General features: G+C 45.0%; 8 protein-coding genes across 8 annotated transcripts; 3 read left to right on the top strand and 5 right to left on the bottom strand.

Annotated features, from left to right (window-relative positions):
- Positions 1-100: 100 nt before the first annotated feature.
- Positions 101-1,407, bottom strand: FPOAC1_002450 (uncharacterized protein; the record flags this gene model as incomplete). The annotated part of the gene is made up of 3 exons (XM_044847029.1): positions 101-484; positions 534-1,294; positions 1,359-1,407. The coding sequence occupies 3 exons, from the start codon at positions 1,405-1,407 to the stop codon at positions 101-103; spliced, it is 1,194 nt and encodes a 397-aa protein (XP_044712945.1).
- Positions 1,408-5,298: 3,891 nt separating this feature from the next.
- FPOAC1_002449 (uncharacterized protein) lies at positions 5,299-6,174 on the bottom strand (the record flags this gene model as incomplete). Its single annotated transcript, XM_044847028.1, has 1 exon — positions 5,299-6,174. The coding sequence occupies one exon, from the start codon at positions 6,172-6,174 to the stop codon at positions 5,299-5,301; it is 876 nt and encodes a 291-aa protein (XP_044712944.1).
- A 1,337-nt stretch (positions 6,175-7,511) lies between these two features.
- On the top strand, positions 7,512-7,845 carry FPOAC1_002448 (uncharacterized protein; the record flags this gene model as incomplete). Its single annotated transcript, XM_044847027.1, has 2 exons — positions 7,512-7,641; positions 7,709-7,845. The coding sequence occupies 2 exons, from the start codon at positions 7,512-7,514 to the stop codon at positions 7,843-7,845; spliced, it is 267 nt and encodes an 88-aa protein (XP_044712943.1).
- Positions 7,846-8,766: 921 nt separating this feature from the next.
- FPOAC1_002447 (uncharacterized protein) lies at positions 8,767-10,257 on the top strand (the record flags this gene model as incomplete). Its single annotated transcript, XM_044847026.1, has 1 exon — positions 8,767-10,257. The coding sequence occupies one exon, from the start codon at positions 8,767-8,769 to the stop codon at positions 10,255-10,257; it is 1,491 nt and encodes a 496-aa protein (XP_044712942.1).
- A 165-nt stretch (positions 10,258-10,422) lies between these two features.
- FPOAC1_002446 (uncharacterized protein) lies at positions 10,423-11,829 on the bottom strand (the record flags this gene model as incomplete). The annotated part of the gene is made up of 3 exons (XM_044847025.1): positions 10,423-10,883; positions 10,936-11,367; positions 11,421-11,829. 3 exons carry the CDS (start codon positions 11,827-11,829, stop codon positions 10,423-10,425), a joined length of 1,302 nt encoding a protein of 433 aa, XP_044712941.1.
- Positions 11,830-12,329: 500 nt separating this feature from the next.
- Positions 12,330-13,836, bottom strand: FPOAC1_002445 (uncharacterized protein; the record flags this gene model as incomplete). The annotated part of the gene is made up of 5 exons (XM_044847024.1): positions 12,330-12,648; positions 12,704-13,083; positions 13,131-13,354; positions 13,410-13,702; positions 13,754-13,836. The coding sequence occupies 5 exons, from the start codon at positions 13,834-13,836 to the stop codon at positions 12,330-12,332; spliced, it is 1,299 nt and encodes a 432-aa protein (XP_044712940.1).
- A 700-nt stretch (positions 13,837-14,536) lies between these two features.
- FPOAC1_002444 (uncharacterized protein) lies at positions 14,537-15,672 on the bottom strand (the record flags this gene model as incomplete). The annotated part of the gene is made up of 4 exons (XM_044847023.1): positions 14,537-15,153; positions 15,210-15,400; positions 15,461-15,600; positions 15,652-15,672. 4 exons carry the CDS (start codon positions 15,670-15,672, stop codon positions 14,537-14,539), a joined length of 969 nt encoding a protein of 322 aa, XP_044712939.1.
- Positions 15,673-17,104: 1,432 nt separating this feature from the next.
- FPOAC1_002443 (uncharacterized protein) lies at positions 17,105-20,220 on the top strand (the record flags this gene model as incomplete). The annotated part of the gene is made up of 8 exons (XM_044847022.1): positions 17,105-17,199; positions 17,248-17,714; positions 17,773-18,011; positions 18,060-18,151; positions 18,529-18,640; positions 18,691-19,059; positions 19,113-19,523; positions 19,588-20,220. 8 exons carry the CDS (start codon positions 17,105-17,107, stop codon positions 20,218-20,220), a joined length of 2,418 nt encoding a protein of 805 aa, XP_044712938.1.
- Positions 20,221-20,233: the final 13 nt, after the last annotated feature.

Genomic DNA, 20,233 nt, shown 5'->3' with positions numbered 1-20,233 from the left:
TAGTGGTCAACAACTCTCAATGTGGCCGATCTTCACGAGTGTCTATTAGTATTACCACACCAGAGTTTGTGAGATGAAATCATTTTTCGTTTAATCTAGTCTAGGATCTATAGGCCGGGGGCTGATCATGCATCATCTCCAGAGCGCTGTTTGAACTGTCGTCAGACATTACGTGATGTTCTTTCCGTCGCAGCAGAACCATTTTATAGATAGCACCACCAGCATAGATCATGGAGACAACCACGCCAACCACAGAATAAGCAACAATCAGCGCGGTCGACGCTCCAGACAATTGCAGACCAATACCACCATTGATGATTCCGACAATCATGATGCCTCTGCCGTACCAAATATGAGCATGACTAATGGTTGTTCGTCGCTGGTACTTGACGTAGTTTCTGTGATGCATCCATCCCAAGACGGGTTGAACAATCATCAAGATACACACGAGCGTTCCGAGTATGACGTGAGGTTCGTGAAACGACTGCAATATGTTAGTAACTGATTTCATCGTGTACTGGTATACTACTTACATCTCCACCACGATCTGCGGCAACCTTGCCAACGCCAAGTCCAACCCACATGGCTATGAAGGCGACTATTTGCCATGAGGCGTGGAGTAACCATTTACCAACCAGAGGCATGAGTACGGAGCCAATGGGGAATCCCAGCAGAAAGACGACAGCCATGATAGCGCCATGGATGGAGCCAGTATGATCCTCACCTCCACCACCACCAGAAACTGCATTATCGCTGTTCTGAGTATATGATGAGTTGGTGAAAGGATTGGCGTTACCACTGACGCTGGCTTTAGACAGGTCGACAGAGAAACTGCCTGTCCCATCATGTTCATCAATGTCGGTACTCGTATCGCTTGTGTCGAGTGGACTGCCCTTCTTCCAAGCACTGATCCAATGGTTCGACCCCGTCAAGTCAATGCCAGTTGCGCCAGACCAGTGTATGTTTGCCACCATGGTTTTGTTCGACGTCCCGCTTCCGTCAATCAGCTTGACGTTACCCATGCGATTATACGTCGGCATAACATGACCAGTGCCCTTTCTTGTGCTCAAAGTCACGTTGCCTGTCCCGTCCTGGTAGATAACGAACATGGTAGAACCGCTCATTCGAGATCCGGTACCAAGAGCGATCCATTGGTAGTCGGTGGGGGCTTGGAGTCGGAGATAAAGACTGTTAGAGCTGGAAGAAGTTGTCGAAGATGGAACAGCCCAGCTGTAGCAAACTTTTTTTGTTGAATCGCAGTAGGATGCTGGGGAACCGTACACTATATTGGTGACTATAATTGATCTGTAGTGAGTCTCTGTTCTACCGTATCTAGGCGGAAACGTATGGGTACTTACATAGCAACAAGAAGACAAAGGCAAGAGCTGTCTCAATCATGGTCTTCATCTTCACAATGTTTTATGTTGTTATGAACTGACAATGGAAAAGACACTAGTGAACGCTTGTGAATGATTTCAAAACATAGTTCTGGATTGACTCCCTTTTTGTATTTCAGGTCGACTACCGAGCCTACTGTAAGTCTACTGCATTCGCTTTACACCATTTCAAGCCAAAGCCAAGCCTACGCAATACTCCAATGAACTAAATCGGTCTTTTAACTAAATCCCTAAGATAGCTTTTATCTTTTATTAAGTGCTTTTTAAGGTATAAGTCTTAAAGTATATATTAAAAATTAATATATTAAAAAATATAATTTTTAAACTTAAATATTAATATAAATTCTATTTAAAAATATATATTATAATTTATAAAATTAAAATTATAATAATTATTATAAAAACTTTTATTTTTTTAAAAAATTAATTATTAAATATTTTTTTATTAATATTAATATTAATATTAATAAAATTATATAATTATTATATAAAATAATAAATTTTAAAGTCTTTATTAATTTTAATTATATATTAAATTAAAAAATTATTTATAAAAATTTAATTTTTATAATTAATTTTATTTTTAAATAAAAATATTAATTAAAAAAATTTAATATTTTTTATTATTTTTAATATATTATTTTTATTAATATTTAAAATTAAAATATTATTAATATAAATAATTATTAAATTATTATTTTTATTTTTTTTAATTATAAAATTTTTAATTATATAATTAATTATTAAATTAATAAATTAAAATTTAAATTTTTATTATATAAAAAAAAAAAAAGCTTTAAAAGTTTTTTATAAAATAAAATATAATAACGTGCTTGATAAGCGAGTGAGTCAGACAAGCGAGTGGGTCAAAAATCTTAACCCTCTTTATTATCTAGATGATAAAATTGCTTCAATTTATTCAATTGACTATAACTACTCACTATACTCATCTCCAGAGGCCTGAATATCCTCTTGACATGTTCTTGCGTTATGCCCGGTCTTGCCGCATACACCACAACGCCGAACACCCGGTCCGACCGACCTTCCTCGACCACCACTTCTTGATGATTCTGCCACTACCTGCGTATTCACATCTATCTGATCAATTGATTGTGATGCTTCCTGTACAGTCATCGCTCCTCCTTTCTGTAGTCTTGTTCTTTTTGCCCTCCGGCGCCGGCTTAGTATTGCATTTGCCTCTTCAAGATTTCGGACCTGATCTCTCAATAGGACAACCTCATGCATAACTGCCAATGTTGCTTTTGTATTTGACTTAATAGCCTCAATTATTGACTCTGGGGAACTGCTCTTATGCATAATAACTCGTCTGGTAAGGTATTCAGATTGAGATTGAGCCTCTGTTGCTGTCTTTGGGGTCTTTGGAAACCCATGGACTTGGTGGTTGACTTGCCTCCCCAGGAGGCGTTGGAGTCCGTAACTGTATATCAAGCTTCGAGACGACGGTTTCTGGGTCAAGAGGATAAATTCCAGCTCCCCTAAAAGCCCCCTGGATATTGCTCTCTGTAAAGGTAGCTTGAAAAGCGGCATAAAAGGCTGGGAAGAACTCGGTCTTGGAAATGTGGGTTATAGAGCATCTAATCAGATGCTCTATTTCTCGACCATAAGCATTCTTCAGTACTGAAAAACACCCGACATCGAGAGGCTGGAGTAGGTGGGATGCATGAGGAGGCATACAAAGTGTGATAATCTTATGATCCTGACAGTATCTCTCAAAGTCGACAGAGTGGTGACTTTCATAACCATCGAGGATCAAGAGACGATAGAGACTAACTGATCGCTTCGCTGTTGATCGATCAAAGTGTTTTAGCCACTCAAGACCCAGCTCGTTATTTGTCCATCCATTTTGGCTTGTTGCAATAACCCAATCGCAGGGGAGGTTGCTTTCTCGATACCAGTTTGCAAGATGATACTGGCCTGAACCAATGATAAACGGCGGGATCGATTGACCTTCGGCATTTATCGCTGGAATTGCAGTAATCCATTCACGGTTTCCTGGCTGCACTGATTTTGGCCTTCCTTGCCTTTCTGAGCCTGTGACTACCATCCCGGACTGTATAAGGCCCATCATAAAGCCGGTCTCATCAAAGTTCCAGGTATCACCTGGTTGGATACCGTATTTAGCGATTGTGTTCTGTACAAGCCGAAACCAGCCACGAATAATAGTCGGATCTTCGCATTTAGCTCTCTGATAGTCATATCTCCGAAAGATACGCGTCTTTAGCTCTGGTTGTCGCTTTACAAAGTTATGAGCCCAGCGCTTGCCGACAGGTGATGCATCGCGGTCTGCAAGTAGAGAATTGGCCATTTCTTCCACAAAACGGATTCGCGAGGGAAACCCTCGCGAATCTAGGTCAAGAATAAACTGAACTATAGTCTGTTCTTCCAGATCAGATAGTCGCCGCGAGTTTGGGCCGGAATCACGTCGTGATTGAATGCCATTTTGGCGGCGGCGTAAGGTCTCAAATGGAACCTTATATATACCTGAGGCGCGTCGGAGACTAAGATTTTGGTCATTTTGAAGGGCCTGAAGGGCAAGAAGGATTCTAGCTTCATTTGAAGACTGTGACATAGTTGCTGGTTGAGAAGTATCTGATCAGATTGAAATGTTGTAAGGTGAGGGATTTTTGACCCACTCGCTTGTCTGACTCACTCGCTTATCAAGCACGTTAATAATATTAATATATTAAAAAATGAAATATTTTAAATAAAATTATTTTTTAATTTTTAAAATAATTTTTAATAAAAAAAATAAATTATTAATAATTTATAAAATATTTAATAAAAATAATATTATTTTATAAAAAGTTTATTAAATTAGAATTTATTATATTAAGAATTCTATAAAATTAAAAAATTAAAAAAAGTTCTAAAGAATAAAGGAAAAAGCTTATAATTAATACTATAGCTTTTAATATAATAAATTTAATATAATAGCCCTGAGATAGCTTGCACCCTTGATCCAATCACAACCCTTTTGACTTTGCTGACCGCGATCCAGACCGTCGGTACGTCAGCCCGTCAGCCACGTTACATCTTAAATTAGACAGTCTTCGTCCAGCCGTGGTAGATTGTGTCTGCACGTTCATGGATCGCCGCTAAGTGATTTCCCGTTCTTGGCAACATGAGAGGCATAGTTGCGAATTGCTTACACTATTCGACGTCAAGACTTGCGTGGCCTGGAGTAAATAATGAGGCTCGGTTGCAGAGATGGCAGTGGCTATGCTGGACATGCGTTTCAAAGTCTTCACTCCGATGCACAAGTCAGAGGACAATTATTCCGCACGGAGTTTCTGATATCTCGTTAAGTCTAACACTAGGTTTAACTTCAAGTTACTCCTAACAATCAAAGTTCCAACGGTGTTTTAAAAAAAAAAAAGAGGGCTTGAGCTAGATGATTATGTGAGATTCGATCAAGTCAACGCGTAAGGGCTAGACGAAAGTAGCTAATTGCTTGGTTCAGCTTTGGGCAAGCTAAGCTTCAAGGTCAACTCAACGGATGATGCCGCCATGGTAACTGTCATGCTGATGATCTAATTGGCTGTTGGAGAAGCAGCTCCAACACTCTTCATTGTATGCATCGAGTTTGGCCAGCTACAAGGGCTTGCACGTTCAGCAGGTCATCGAATCTTATTTCCTATTAATTATCCAAGATATCGTCGATGGTTTTCCTCTAAGGCTCGGACATCTGCCGCTTGTGCGATTATTGGTTGTGTTAGTACGGAAACACGGCCTCCGAAGAGGTTGCTATTCTTGACGGAACAGCTTTCATCCGTTTCATATTATACATAAACCTTGGCGCGTCTGTTATCTTATCACATGGCAAGCTGTCCGGTTTTGTGGTATTGTTTTATTGTATCTTCTTAAAGTGGTATAGACTCGTCTAATCATCATCATCCGACTCGTCCCCAGAGTCACTATCATTACCATCTATATCACTTCCCTCGTCACCACTGTCCTCATCGTCACTAAACCCATCCTGGAAGGCATTGGGGACTGTTGCAACAGCCTTTGGTGAGATCCCCACAGGATCAAGCGCCTTTGCAGCAACTGCATCGAACCCAGCAACCTTGGCTTGAGCCAGTCGTGCAGTGAAAGGTCCAAAGCCCTTCTCATGGAACCCAAGGAAAGCGGCAGGGTCTGAAGCATCTCCTCTTGGTGGTCTCTCAGACAGCGCCCACCCCATAACTGCGTTGCCAGAGGCGGCGTCGGGTCCCAGACCTAGTGTGCTGTCGAGGCAGTTTTCACAGAGGAACGTGTATAGTAATGAAGTCTCGTTGACTGAGACACCATCAGGCAATGGCCTGACATTGAAGTTTCCCTTGACCACGGCTGGGTTGTCTTCGTCAATAGCTTGTCGGAAAGATGACATGACTCCTCCTTTTCCATCAGGCCACGCAGCCAAGATGAAGTTTCCTTCCATATCTCCTGTCAGTCCAGCTGCACCCCACCCTTCACCATTGACAAGTGGAAATTCTAGCCGGCCGATAAAAGAGCCTGCTGCAGTACTGTTGGCGGCGGGGGTGGCATCTGGCAGCGCAAATGCAAATGTGAATGAAGTCTTGATACCAAAGAAGCGTTCCATGGTGAGGCCCGTCACTTGGTCGACGAAGGGCTCTGTGACTTGACGTGTTGAGGATGTAGGCTCATCATCGGCTAGCGCCAGTGCAGGAAGAAGTAGACTGGTAAAGAGGATACGATGGGGGTTAATGTGTTTTCGGGCAGGGCGCCTGTTCTGGATATTCCGAAGAAGAGGCATCTTGGAATGTGAGTTGTATGTGATTGGGAGAGAACAAGAATGTTTCTTCAAACAGATGAAATAATGAACTCTAAAGGGAAGTAGTTGTGATGTGGTTCAAGCATGTACAAGCCTGTGAGTGACAATGACTCTATTATGCAGACAAAGGGAAATACTTATATCAGCCACCGGGCCGAAGCCAAGAAAAATGAAAATAACTTCAAACTACAGACCTACCTTTTCGCCCTTGATGATGCTAATTACAGCAAGCGACCGTTACAGTCTGAATTGAGGTCGGCCCAGATACCATTTTGACCATAGACGGATCCCCATCGTCTCCGAACAAGCAGTATGGCCCTCTCCGTCCTAAAGCCGCTGACTGTTTGGTTTCTACTATGAATAGCACATTGTTTGAAGCCTGGGCCATGGGTTGCAATTGGGCTTGACCGGATTGGTGGAAAGTAGAGACGAAACGATTCAAAACATTTACAGAGCCTGTTTCCCAAGTATAGCAGGCTCGCTTAAAGCACACAGAGGCCTGAGACGTTGAGTTGAGGGTGTCAAATTTCCAAGATCAACAAGTCGTAATTTGGGTATCAATATGTCTAAGCATTTCCGTCAATGCCCGTAAAAAGCCACATGAAACATTTCAAGGGAACTCATGTTTTGTCAACGGTTTCATGGCAGACATAATGGGGATGGGATGTCTTTTTCGGCGCTACCATTGGCTTCGCTTCAGAGGCTCTTTTGTTCTCTTTTATTTAAGCGAATGGAAATATTATGTTGGAAAGCGCGTTGTACTCTTGGGTAGATTGCAAGATCCTAGGCCATCTCATCGTCTGTGAAGGGACGAAGGCATACTTAAAATAGCTCGATCTTTCATTGGTTGATTGTAATGGGGCAGGCCCTTAGTCATTTGTCTCTTTATGAATTGCCGTCATGACTCGTCTAGCCGCAATCCTCAATCCTCTCTCCGTCAAAGGCCATCAACTTTGCAACGGAACTCCAACAGCAGTTTGGAATTCTAGACCACATTTTACAACATAACATTCAACTCTTATTCAGTAACATCATGATAATTTCAATGAATAATTATTAATACCTTGGCCTACTATCTCTTCCCCAAGTAACGACCTGATTATTCAGAATTGAATCTTGTAGTAAATTAATTTAAATAGCAGACAGCCTAGGGTAACTCGACACAGCCTCATTACTAAGTCAATCTTCTCAGCCTTGACCTGCGCCACACTCAGTACGCGTTTCTACACGTGCCATGGCATATAACGTCAGCATACGTCAGTTGATTGAAACACAATCTCATTTCTTTAATCTTAAACTCATCTCACCAACCAAGCCAAATGATCACATACACACTTCATCAGATATCAGCCAACATGTCTTCTCCTCAAAACACTTCTCAAGAACTCTCAGACATGAGAAACTCTCAGCCTCTGGAGACTGACCAGCCCAAGGCCCAGAATTCCATGGGTAAGTCATCTCACTGTTGACACACGCCAAGACGCGTCGGTAGAATTCTCCCGCTGACCCTATGCAGATCCTCAAAAGGCCCCCGAGACTACAGAACCTACCCTCGAACTCCGAGGAGGTGGTGCCTGCGACGGTAGACTCTGTGGCGTCATTCCCTGCCCGATCCCAATCAACTGCTGGATCATCCCTTGCCCCTGCTGTTAAGCGAATGCAGCGGAGAACAGTCGTTTGTTAGCCGGTATATATGCAATGATATGGGTTATGTACATAGTCACTAAATAATTAATGCGAGTTGGGATCCTGTTATGCAATCTACAGCCTCTGGTTGGCAGCACGAGCAATGATTATGAAGAGTCAATGACGTACGCTGTACTAGGTATCTTGGGACCTTGAACTGTCTGTAGATACAAGACCAAATATGTGAGTTTTTCTCTTTATTGTCGTAAGCTTTGCAGTTATAGTCCAGACACATCAAGTCAAAGAGGGAGGGCTCTAGGTTATCTTTCAACTGTTCCAAGATGTTGTCTTTCTGGGTTTAAATGGAGCATCGTCATGGACCCGCTGTATCGTGTTCTAGAACCAACAACTCCAAACAAGTCACTGTCATCCCCGACAAGGCTATTGCGCGCCCGATTATTCAATAGAGCTGTAACGACAACAGGCCAGGAAATTATATGCTTGCGCAAAAGATGAAAAAAATACAAGGCTATTGATGAAATAAATTTGGAAATTACATACTACAAGCTAAGATGCTTCTAACACTGCACTAAAGTATCATTGCTAAAAATGGATTTCTTCTATGAGTACATTTACGATTGTCTTCATGAAGTTGATTTGTCCTTGTAACTATATAAGAACATGAGGCTCAAAATAGTGTATGCCGTTACCAACTGCCCTGCAGAAAGTAGCCACTTGCCGAGGTTTTCCTTTTCCATGTGCACCTGCACCACCCCTGATTAGCCTTTACCGAGGTCGGCGACCACGTGACGTGTCATCGCGACGCGCCCGTGACAATGTTAAATACACATTCCATCATCGCCATCACATGCTGCTTACTGCTATTTCCGAAATCCAACAAACTCAGCGAATTCATTGTCTTGTAGCACGTTTTATAACCTCTTAATCATGGTTCTTTCACAGAACAAAGGTCGGCGCGAGACGCTGACGGTCGTGGACAACAGAACAAACCAGACCTACGAGATCCCCATCACTCACAACTCTATTCCAGCAACAGAGTTCAAAAAGATAAAGGCTGAGGCTGGAAACGATCGTCCAGAAGATGAGACAAACCAGGGTCTGAGAGTTTATGATCCCGCCTACATGAACACTGCCGTTGTGCAGAGCAAAATCACATACATCAATGGCCAGGATGGTGTTCTTCGCTACCGCGGATATCCCATCGAGCAGTTGGTGGAAAAGAGCAACTTCCTCGAGTCTGCCTATCTCCTTATCTATGGAGAGCTTCCCACAAAAACTGAGTATAACACGTGGCATGGCGAGGTGATGCATCACACCTACATTCACAGCGACATCGAGAACATGTTCAAGTCGTTCCGATATGATTCTCATCCCATGTCCATGTTGACTGCGGCCTTTGCAACCCTGGGAGCGTTTGCACCGGAAGCCAACCCCTCGCTCGCTGGCCAGAAGCTCTACACCAACGCAGCATCAGGCAACTTGGAAGCCCTTCAAATGCTAGACAAGCAGATTCTCCGCATCCTTGGAAAGGCACCTACCCTCGCTGCGGCGTCATACAGAATGCGCCAGGGTCGACCCTTTAACCGACCAGCACAGGATTTGGGATACACTGGAAATTTCCTGTATCTTCTGGACCATTTGTCTGAGACCGATTACCAACCGCACCCGGTTCTTGCCAAGGCCTTGGACAAGCTTTTCATCATCCACGCTGACCATGAGGTGAACTGTTCAACTGCCACGGTGATGCAGGTTGGAAGTTCCTTGGTGGACCCTTACAGCGTCGTCTCTGCAGGATGCGCAGCACTTTACGGTCCATCTCACGGAGGTGCTTCAGAGTCAGCAATCCGCATGCTCATCGAGATTGGATCCCCAGAGAACGTCCCAGCGTTTATGCAGGCAGTCGAGAAGAGAGAGCGCGTCCTTGTCGGATTCGGTCATCGCGTCTACAAGAACGTCGACCCTCGTTCCACTGCCATCCGCAAGCTCGCCGAGGAAGTCTTCGAGGTTACCGGCAGGAACAAGCTGTTGGACACTGCTTTAACGCTCGCTGACTACGCCCGAAAGAGTGAATTTATGCGCAGCAGAAACCTGTACCCCAACGTTGACTTTTATTCTGGCCTAATCTACCAGGCCATGGGTTTCCCTCTTGACTTCTACCCTGTCTTGTTCGCTGTTCCACGATGTGTTGGATGGTTGGCTCACTGGAGACAGATGATGCTGAACCCCTCTGGTGTCAAGATCTGGAGACCCCGACAGCTATACATTGGAGAGGGCGAGAGAGAGTATGTTGAAGCCGAGGACAGAAAGGCCAAGTCTGACGCCACAGTCTTTGATGCCCCTGTCAAGGTCGGACATGGCGGAAACAGTCAGCGAACTCTACTTGCTACTTCCAGTAAGGAGTTGAAGAGCAAATTGTAAGATGGGAAATGCATAGTATTTGTATTTAGTTGTATATTGCATTTTATTGGGCGTTCTTTGTAAACAATCTTGGGCAGATATCTGAATGAATCTAGCAGTATGATGAACGGCCGGCGTGTGCATATTCGTATTTTATGCATGGTATCTCTGCGTGAACCCAGTTTCTTACCAAGCCTCATCAGTCATCCAGCTCGTCTCTAAAGCTGGGGGTAAGGTTACTGGCTTCGTAACATTTATCTCTATATCCTTCAACTCAATGATCGCTTCCAGTTCTTTGTAGCGCTCCAAGAGTCCTTTGCACATGTTCATTCTTTCTCCCCACAAGTAACGATCATTCGCTGACATGGTCATTGCAGCGTCGCCAGCTCCCATCATCATCGGGATCGTGACGGGGGCAGCCAAGCCACCTGTCAGCAACGTCAAAAGGGCGGCGCCAGCGCGAGAGCGATTCAGATCGGTGTTACGTTGAGCATATTCGACTCGAAGGTTGGCAAAGTGATCAAACATCTTCTTACAAACATCCGTTGACGATTTTCCGACAAGAAGGAAGGCGAATAAAATAGCATAGTCGACGTCGCTCCAGTAGGTGTTGACATCATTCCATCCATTTCGAAGGGAGTCAAAGCCTTCATATAATTGTCAGTGTCAGGTTCGAGATGAAAGAAATCCTTGACTTACGCTCGTTGACTTTGACAATGTCCTTGTGATCATCCACCTTGCCAATATACTGTACTCTTGAGATAGTCCGTATCTTATCTTCATCCCATTGTTGTGCTTGACAGTGTGATTGCCCTGGCTGGTGACTCCAGTAAAGACCCGTCGTGAATTTCTCCAGAAGGGTCTTGCGAGAAAACCAGATAGTCTTGGGAATGAGACAGAGTGTTAATTGGACCTTGAAAGTCGTTGACAGAATAATTGCCAAATTTGGTGACAATTCACTGGCTTCCCAAGAGATGATTTCCAGAATTTCGCTGTCGATATCCGTGTCGATCTGAAAAGGGTTCCGCTCCTCATGAACGGGAGTTGTAACGAGGACTGCTACCCATCTGTCTTGCTTTGGTTGTTTAGGTGTTTTGGCATCGGAACCAGGCGAACCTTTGTTGTATGATCCTGCAAAGTCTTGTCAGACAGAAGATTCGTACATGTTGCCTCTTCTTACTTACCTTGACCTGTTTGACGCAAGATCCAATCCAACAAAGCTCGCACCATAGATCTCAGTTGCAATGAGAACTGGTGCACTTTGTCCCCAGCGGTTGTTATCTGATTCTTCACCAAACAACAAAGCTGTTCTGTTGGAGGTGCGATTTCGGGTATCTGGACGGGAACAAAGTACTTCACCACGGCTGGTGCTCTATCCCATTTCTCGTTCAACGAGATGATCAAATCAAAAGTTCTGGAGGTAACATAGGCTATAACAGGGATAACGGCAAGATTTCGGTATAGTTGGTACCGTTCTGGGCAAAGAACAAAGAGAGTCGCGATGATGGTAACGATGCAGACCAGCTGCTGTTTCGCTACATCTAAATCGTGTCGGCGCTGAGGCAGCACCGGTGGGGGCGAGCCGGGGGCCATGCTCTCTCTTGTGTCTGTGGTCTGAAAGATACAGACTAGGATGTTATAAGTTGAAGATGTATGAGAATCAGAACAAGAAGAAAAGAACTGACAGGAATTATCGAGTCTTGGGGTTTTCTTTTCATCTTTGATGCCCACCGCTTAATACCAAAACCCACTGACTAACTATCTTGGGCGATCAACACATGGCGCCCTTGACCTCCAATCAATAACCAAAAGTCCCCACATTCACTTTCATGCACTCTTACGTGTCTGACAGCAAGCGAACACGCGAACAATGGGGACAGCTCAAGTCATCGTTATCTGTACAGTAATGGAATCGGATGATGTGCAGTGCGTCATCTCACAAGCAACCTATGATCTGGTATTGGAGACAATATCTAGTTCAAAATATTGTGGGACCGTCTAAAATATTAAAGGTAAAAGACCTCAACCAAGCTACACGAACAAATTATTCTACCCAATTGAAACAAGATCTCTCTAAAATATGAACCTTAGATTTAAGCGTTGACGTCCTGGAATCCCTGTTGCATAGCCTTGAGGTGGCTCCAGTCGTTGCTGTCAAGAGCAAGAGCCCAAGCCATGACACTCTTGACACCGCGAGTCTGTGCCATAAAGGCAATCTTCTGGGCAATGAGCTCAGGAGTATCCCAGCTCCAGAAGATACGGGTCTCAGCATCCCAGTACCACTGACCTCCGTTGATTGTGTCAGTGCGGCCGTTCTTGAGAGCCTTGTGGAATGAGTTGTTGATATCGACGCCGTCACACTTGCCGTAGGCGGATTGGCAACCAACACCGCAATGAGCGGGAGTAGAGCCACTGAAGCATATTAGTATTCGTCATTCATTGGTCTCAGTAAAAGAAGAGAACTTACCACCAGCCAGAGCCAGCACAGCAGGAACCTTCAGCACACTTGAAAAAGGTACCGGCACCGCAGGTAGCATCAGTTGAAGTAGTTAGGTTAGTGGGAGGAGCAGCAAAGTTGGCAGCCTCAAAGGTCATGGAACCAGACTTTCCGGTGTCGCTTCCGTCCTCGGGGTTCTCAAGAAGTTCGGTAGGGCAGCCAATAGGCTCAGTGCAGGTGTAGCCCTTCTTGGTGGTGAAGTATTTGGCGTAGAATGGAATACCAAGGACAAGCTTGGAGGGGGGGAAGCCAAGAGAAATGTACTTGTCTATGGCACGGGCAGCGCCTTGGATGGAGACATGGTGGGTAGTGTAGTTGTCACGGCGGTTCATGAGGTCGTATGTCATAACCTGCAAGAGTCAGCAAACTGTTTGCAAGATTAAAAAGGTAGACGTACGTTGACAAAGTCGACGGATTGGTTGATGAGAGGAGTCTCGGAAGGAATATAAGCAATCATGTCACGCTCAAGACCGGGAACAGCAATAGAAAGTTCCTTCTCTCCGATAAACTTCTTGATCTCCTTCAGAAGCTTGGGGAAAGCCTTGATCTCGTAGGTCTTCTTGGAGTTGGGGACTTGCTTGTAGTCCTGTCCGTTACCACCAGGGTACTCCCAGTCGATATCTAGTCAATCAATATAAGCCTCAAGGTACAAATCTGACACAAACAGGATACTTACCAACACAGTCAAAGCCAAGTCGGTCAAGAGTGGAAGCGACATTTCTGGCGAACCTCTCGCGACTACGATCGGACTTGGCACCCTCGTCAAACCCAGCGTTGTCGCCCCAGCCACCAACAGCAAGGCACAGTTTAACATCGTGGTCGAAGAGGCCACGCACAGTCTCAAGGGGCTGGAAGGGCTCGTACTTTCCAGCAGGCTCGGTGGTGAAGAGGGAGGAGTTGGCGAAAGACATCATGACGTGGGTGACGCCACTGGTGATGTCCTTGGGGGGAAGATCTTTTGTGTGCCATCTTGTCAATTGTTAGCGGCAGTGTCTAATACTGATAGTTAGGCTGGCGTACTGGTCATAGTATATCACGTTTCGCGATTCGGCTGCAGTGGAAAGAGCAGCGGCACCGAGGCCAAGGAATGCAGAGATATGCATGGTTAGATTGGTAATAGAAAGTAAATGAGTGACTAGAATAATAGTAGTATAATGAAGAAAGAGAGGGTTTAGAAAATGTTTCTCAAATGAAAGACATGGGCGCCTTATATATATATTGAGAGTCAAAGAGTGTGATCAAAGGCCTCAGCGATCAGCCCGTAGCGAAAACAATGAATCAGAGAGTCAAAAAGCCTCTTTTCATGCTAAAAATTGAGTTTGATTGGGTGCTGACGGGTTTTGTTGCTCCGTGACCCCAGAACCCGGTTGTACAATGCAACCCTGCAATGTAAAAAGGTCGTTGCACAGAGTTTAATTGCGTTGCGTTTCTCTCGGAGGATGCTGCTAGAGTTTTAAATTTCCAACGCTTATTACTGGGGGACTACAGAGTAGTGTAGCATTCATCTACTGTAGTAGGCAGTTACAGCCCCAAACTCAAAATGTGCACGATCCACTGCTACGAAATTGGGACAGGAGCTGACCACTCGGTAGTTTACATTACAATATCACAGGGGTTTCTTGTGGGGGATCAGACAATGGAACAACTACCGACAGCTTGGGAGTCTCGCTGTGCCGAGGATTCCGATCTATGTGCTGATTCAACGTCTCGCCCTTGGTGGATTAATAAATGGGGAATTTTAGATCGATAAGAATTGCTCAATATACGCTACAACAGTAATTGAATATCCCAATATCCTCCATCTCAGAGTCTGCTCACAATCCCGTTCTCCCTTTGGATGAACCAGTCCACTGTGGCAGATACACCCTCTTCCAGCGACACTATAGGCTTCCATCCCAAAGCCCTCTCAGCAAGGCTTATATCTGGTTTCCTCCTCACAGGATCATCCTCCCTTCTTGGCTCCAATCGTACAGGCACGGGATGATCATAACCCGTTTTCGCCGCGACAACACGCGAGATTATACCCGCAATTTCGCTGATTTCCATCTCCAAATCACTGCCGATGTTTACCGGCCCATGTTGATCGCTGTTCATCAGCGCCTCTAACCCCCGGATACAGTCCGACGCAAATTGGAAGCATCGTGTTGCGTGGCCGTCTCCAAAAATGACTATTGGCTCTCGTTTCAGAGCGGCTGTTATAAAGTTCGGAACGGCGCGACCGTCTTCGGCCTGCATAAAGGGTCCGTATGCGTTAAATATCCGGGCGACGCGGACCTCTAGACCATGTTCGAGTTGGTATGAGTACCCCAGAGCTTCCATAACTCTTTTCCCTTCATCGTAACATGCCCGAGGGCCGAAGCAATTGACGTTTCCTCGATAGCCTTCATCCTGGCATGCAATTTGAGCGTCGCCGTAGACCTCTGTTGGGACTTAATTAGCGTATGTAAGCAGAATGTTGGTGTAAGCAAGACCGTACCTGATGTGCTGGCGAGGAGAACGCGCGCGTTTTGTTTGACCGCGTAGTCTAGGACATTGGATGCTCCGATGAAACATGTTTGTAGAATATCGATTGGTTGGGTTTCGAAATGGACAGGGCTTGCTGGACAGGCGAGGTGATATATTTGATCGACTCCATCTATCCAAGGTATGGGGTCGCGCACGTCGGCCCTGTTGATCAATGTCAGTCAAAAGGGTGGTAAGTAATGCATCTAACAATTTATTTCGTACTGGATGTATCGCAATCTTTTGTTGGATCGGAATCTGTCGAGGTTGCTGTCCGATGAAGTCCATAAAGAGTCGAGCACCACAACCTCATGGCCCTGATCAAGCAGTAATTCCACTAAAGTGCTGCCGAGGAACCCGGCCCCCTGTAGAATGTCAGCTTTGTAGCTTGTAGGGTTGTTGTCAAAGCAGCTTACACCAGTCACGAGAATAACCATATTGAACAAATATTGAGGAAAATATAAAATAAATGCTAGCAATGTCGACGTGAGAACAAGAGTTACTATGTCAAATTTACAAAAAGGGAATTATGCCTGACGTGCTTGAAGATAAATACACATTCTCAAAGTCAAACTAGCATCATCGAATCCATTAAAAACAGAGACATTTCAGCTCTCAGCTCGGACGTAAGCGAAGATCATGTCCAAGTGTAGACCTCTTAGCTCGATGTCTACCAAGTAGATCCTACGTCATGCATAGCTTTCGTTGGTTAAGCTGATCCCAAGATGGAGATTTGACGTATGCGGCGTTACCGTGTCGAACCCAAATGCAGCGAGGCTTGTGACGGAACAGGATCTGATTGAGAAGTGATAGTCGCAAGACAAGGTGATTTCAGCTGGAATTGGGGTTTCTGGTCCACCTTTATGTGAGACATTGACTGTGAGCATGGTCAAAGCGATAAAGACTCAGCTTGGGATGGAGGATATCTATCTGCCTGTGCTGATAACCTGGGAATAAACATATCGCGAGCAAGCTTGGATACGACTACGTATTTGTGATGCAGTGTCCGTAAATCTAGACATGTGTGTTACTCCTCTGAGTTCATTTTTTGCTGCATGATCAGGTGATTGTTTCTCCATCGTTTCGATAGCCGACTGTGTAGCTAAGTAACGATGGTAGGACTGCAATCACCAGATCACGAGGTTTCACAGATGACTGTACCAGATAAGATCATAGTAATCTATACAAACTTCACAGCCAGGGTTATACAACGAGATGGAGGCGTCGTGGGCATAATCTATCACCCAAATATCTCACTTAAACTTGTATACAGCAAAGCAATAGTTTGGAGACGTTGGACCTGAAAATAAATAGGTGTTATGTGGTCTCGCCAAGACTTTTCGAGTAAAGTATAGTTTGGTAGCCATTCTAGCCAATTCCATCTCCCAGTTCTGTACTCAATTGTGCGATACTACTGGTTAACAACATTTACTCCATCGCGTCTGTCCATGTTTTATACCTGAGGTTTGGCGGAACCTATTTCTCCGTGCCAAAAGGATAATGATCTACATATTTATGTACAATTCGCGGCATGGACAGCTAGCCAGGCCCAAAATAGTGTATACCCCGCTGCGGAACACCTCCGGCTGTCTTCTTTGAGAATTCAATATGTTCCGAGTTTCGCACAGGAATTGTTTAATTACGAGATAGACTTCAGTTGGATAATAGAGACGGGAATACTTTGAGCGTGAAATCCGCCAGTCATAGGGATGGTAGCTATACTGACATGGGTGCGTGACAGATATATATGAAGTTGTCTATTCAAGGATAAATAAAAAATGGAACGCGGTATTTCGTATAGTATTTGACATATAGACTTCACCTCACACCAGCCATTATACTATCCCAGATATCTGCTGTTGAATCATCATGCTATCGAAGTTGATACTTCCGGCTCTTGCCAGCATCTTGTTACAAAACACTGCTGTCCAAGCAGCGGGAGATATCGACTATCTCATCACATTGTTGGTATCTTATCCACCAGCTCTATCTCAAACACTAACGTAAATCAGTGGAGACTCATACTCTCAAACATGGTTCGATATCAACGGCGAGAAACCTTCCTCTAAGAACCCTATCGGCAACCCTCCCTTCCCAGGCTGGACAGCATCCGGCGGGCCCAACTGGGTTGGTAGTATCGTCACGGAACAGAACAACTCACTCGTCTTGGCATACAACTTTGCCTATGGAGGCGCCACCGTCGATGCAAACATCATCAAGCCGTATCAGGACACTGTCTTGAGCATGGTGGACCAAGTAAACCAGTTCTCCAACTCAATCGCTAAGAAGCCCAGTTATGCACCATGGAATGCACAGAATGCTGTTGCCGGGGTTTGGATTGGTGTCAATGATGTAGGAAATTCGTTCTATCTGGGCAACATGGCCGATATTACTGAGAGAGCGGTCTCAAGATACTTTGAGTTGCTCAAGGTCATGTATAATGCTGGACTGCGAAAGTTTGTCCTGTTGAGCGTCCCACGTAAGTAGAGACAGAGGCATAGTTTTGCTTGGAAAGATGGGACTAACACCCTTATCAGCAACTCAGCTCACACCAACCATGATCAAGCAGGGCCCCGATTCTAACGCTATGTTGGTCAAGTCCATCAATCTATACAACAGCAAGATCGCATCCAAATTGCAGGCATTCAAGCAGGCCAATTCAGGTGTTAAAGCCATCGTTGTCTACACCTCTATTTCTTTCAACAAGGCGATTCAGAACCCCACTGCTTACGGGGCACCGGATGCTACATGCTTCAACAACAATGGAAAGTCATGTGTAAGTGTCATACTGAGGAACATAACTTCATTTGCTGACGATTGTCAGTTGTGGTTTGACGATTACCATCCCGGCGTTGCCATCAACAAGCTTGTCGCAGAACAGGTGGCGACGGCCCTTGAATCCAATGGATTTGGATGGTAAAATCTTTGCCCTAGGATAATCCACGGTCGACAGTTTTAGTCCCGTACATATGTGCCATGTAATCGGAGTATGTTAGTCATGGGATCCGTTCTGTTAGTCAATACATCCCAGGTCAAAATAGTTCCACAATCGGATTTTAGGAGCTTCCGTTCGCCTGCTGATGGTCTCTCGTCAGCCCTATTCCAATTCCATATACAAGAGGCGATGCATGCTACGCTGTGCTTATTACTTGGCACATCGAAGTGATCGCAAAACTACATTGATTGGTTACTCTTGGAAAGCTTCCAGAGAAGGACTAAAGCAATGTCCATATCTATCAAGCCCTTGACAAAGGTCCATATCTATCGCATGATCAAAGGTTTCATAAATGTAGCTTGCTTTCCACTCTCTTCTTATCAGCGAAATACCTAATTCCAATTTCCATCGCCTCCAAGCTCCAAAACCCAATGATGGCTTTTCCTGACGACCAAAAAATCGACTTCAAAGTATACGAGTGCCATTTTGTTTTTCGAAATTTCCTCTAACTCATGAACAGGTCTTCCAAAACGTTATCAACAACAAAACAAGCCCAACATCACAAACCCGCCATGGCATTTGCCCAAGCACCGAAGAGCTACTCTGGGAGAGCCCGGTCTCCACCCAGGAAGATGTTGATCGCGCTGTAGACGCTGCCAAAGCAGCCTACCCTCTTTGGCGTAAACTGTCACAGGATGAGCGTTCTGAGTATTTAGTCAAATTTGCCGACGCTATCGAGGCGCATAAGCAAGAGTTTATCGACCTGCTCGGTCGTGAAGCCGGAAAGCCACCTCAAGCTGGAGCATTTGAACTCATGCTTGTTATGGAGCATGTTAGGAAAACGCCCGAGTTGAGGCTCAAAGAAGAGAAGCCTGAGGATAATGACGACGTGAGTTAAGTTATATTTAAGGGATAATGGAAACTTGACTGACTTGCTAAAAGCGAACTGCCATTGTACGATATGTACCACTGGGTGTAGGTGTAGGCATTGTTCCCTGGAACTTCCCCATGATCCTCGGTATTGGCAAAGCCTACCCAGCCATGCTTGCCGGCAACACCTTTATATGGAAGCCTTCGCCATACGCTCCCTACTCTGCTCTCAAGCTTGCAGAGATTGGAGCTAAGGTCCTTCCTCCAGGCGTATTTCAAGCTCTCAGTGGAGGAGACGACCTCGGACCGATGCTTACTGCGCATCCTGGTGTAGCCAAGGTGAGCTTCACGGGCTCAACAGAGACAGGAAAGAAGATCATGGCATCTTGTGCATCTACGCTTAAGCGTGTTACACTTGAATTGGGAGGCAACGATGCTACTATAGTGTGTGAGGATGTTGATATCCCCACCGTAGCTGGAAAGGTAAGATACCACTGCGCCGACGATAAGTTGGCCACTACAAACATATTCTGATCATGATAATCAGGTTGCTTTCCTCGCCTACGTTCACAGCGGACAAATTTGCATGAACATCAAACGCATCTATGTTCACGAAAGCATTTACGACGATTTCCGTTCCGCTGTAATCGGCTTTCTTGAAAACATGAAGAGCGGTGGCTTCTCTGATGCAGAAGCATTCTTCGGTCCGATACAGAATAAGATGCAGTTCGAAAAGCTACAGCGTCTTTACGGGGAAATCGACAAACAAGGATGGAAATCCGTAACCAGTTCCGGGGCCACAAAGCCAGAAAAGGGTTATTACCTCCAGCCTACTCTTATTGACGACCCACCTGAAGACTCAGAGATTGTTCAAACTGAACCCTTTGGCCCCATCGTCCCCATGATGAAATGGTCCGATGAGGATGACGTTGTCGCCAGAGCTAATGCATCCAACTTGGGTCTTGGTGCATCGGTCTGGAGCAAGGACGTTCCTCGCGCAAGACGAATGGCTGAGCAATTGGAAGCTGGCAGCATATGGGTCAACACACACTTCGAAGTTGCGCCTAATGTGCCTTTTGGTGGTCACAAGAATAGCGGGATTGGAATGGATTGGGGAGAAGTGGGACTAAAGGGATGGTGCAACCCTCAGGCATACTGGGTGAAGCATTCAGGAGTCTAAGGCGTAGAAAGGG

The sequence above is a fragment of the Fusarium poae genome, chromosome 1, assembly GCF_019609905.1.
Source record: "Fusarium poae strain DAOMC 252244 chromosome 1, whole genome shotgun sequence".
Taxonomy (NCBI): Eukaryota; Fungi; Ascomycota; class Sordariomycetes; order Hypocreales; family Nectriaceae; genus Fusarium; species Fusarium poae.
The sequence above is the reverse complement of the archived record's forward strand: the minus strand, read 5'-3'. Positions and strand labels throughout refer to the sequence as shown.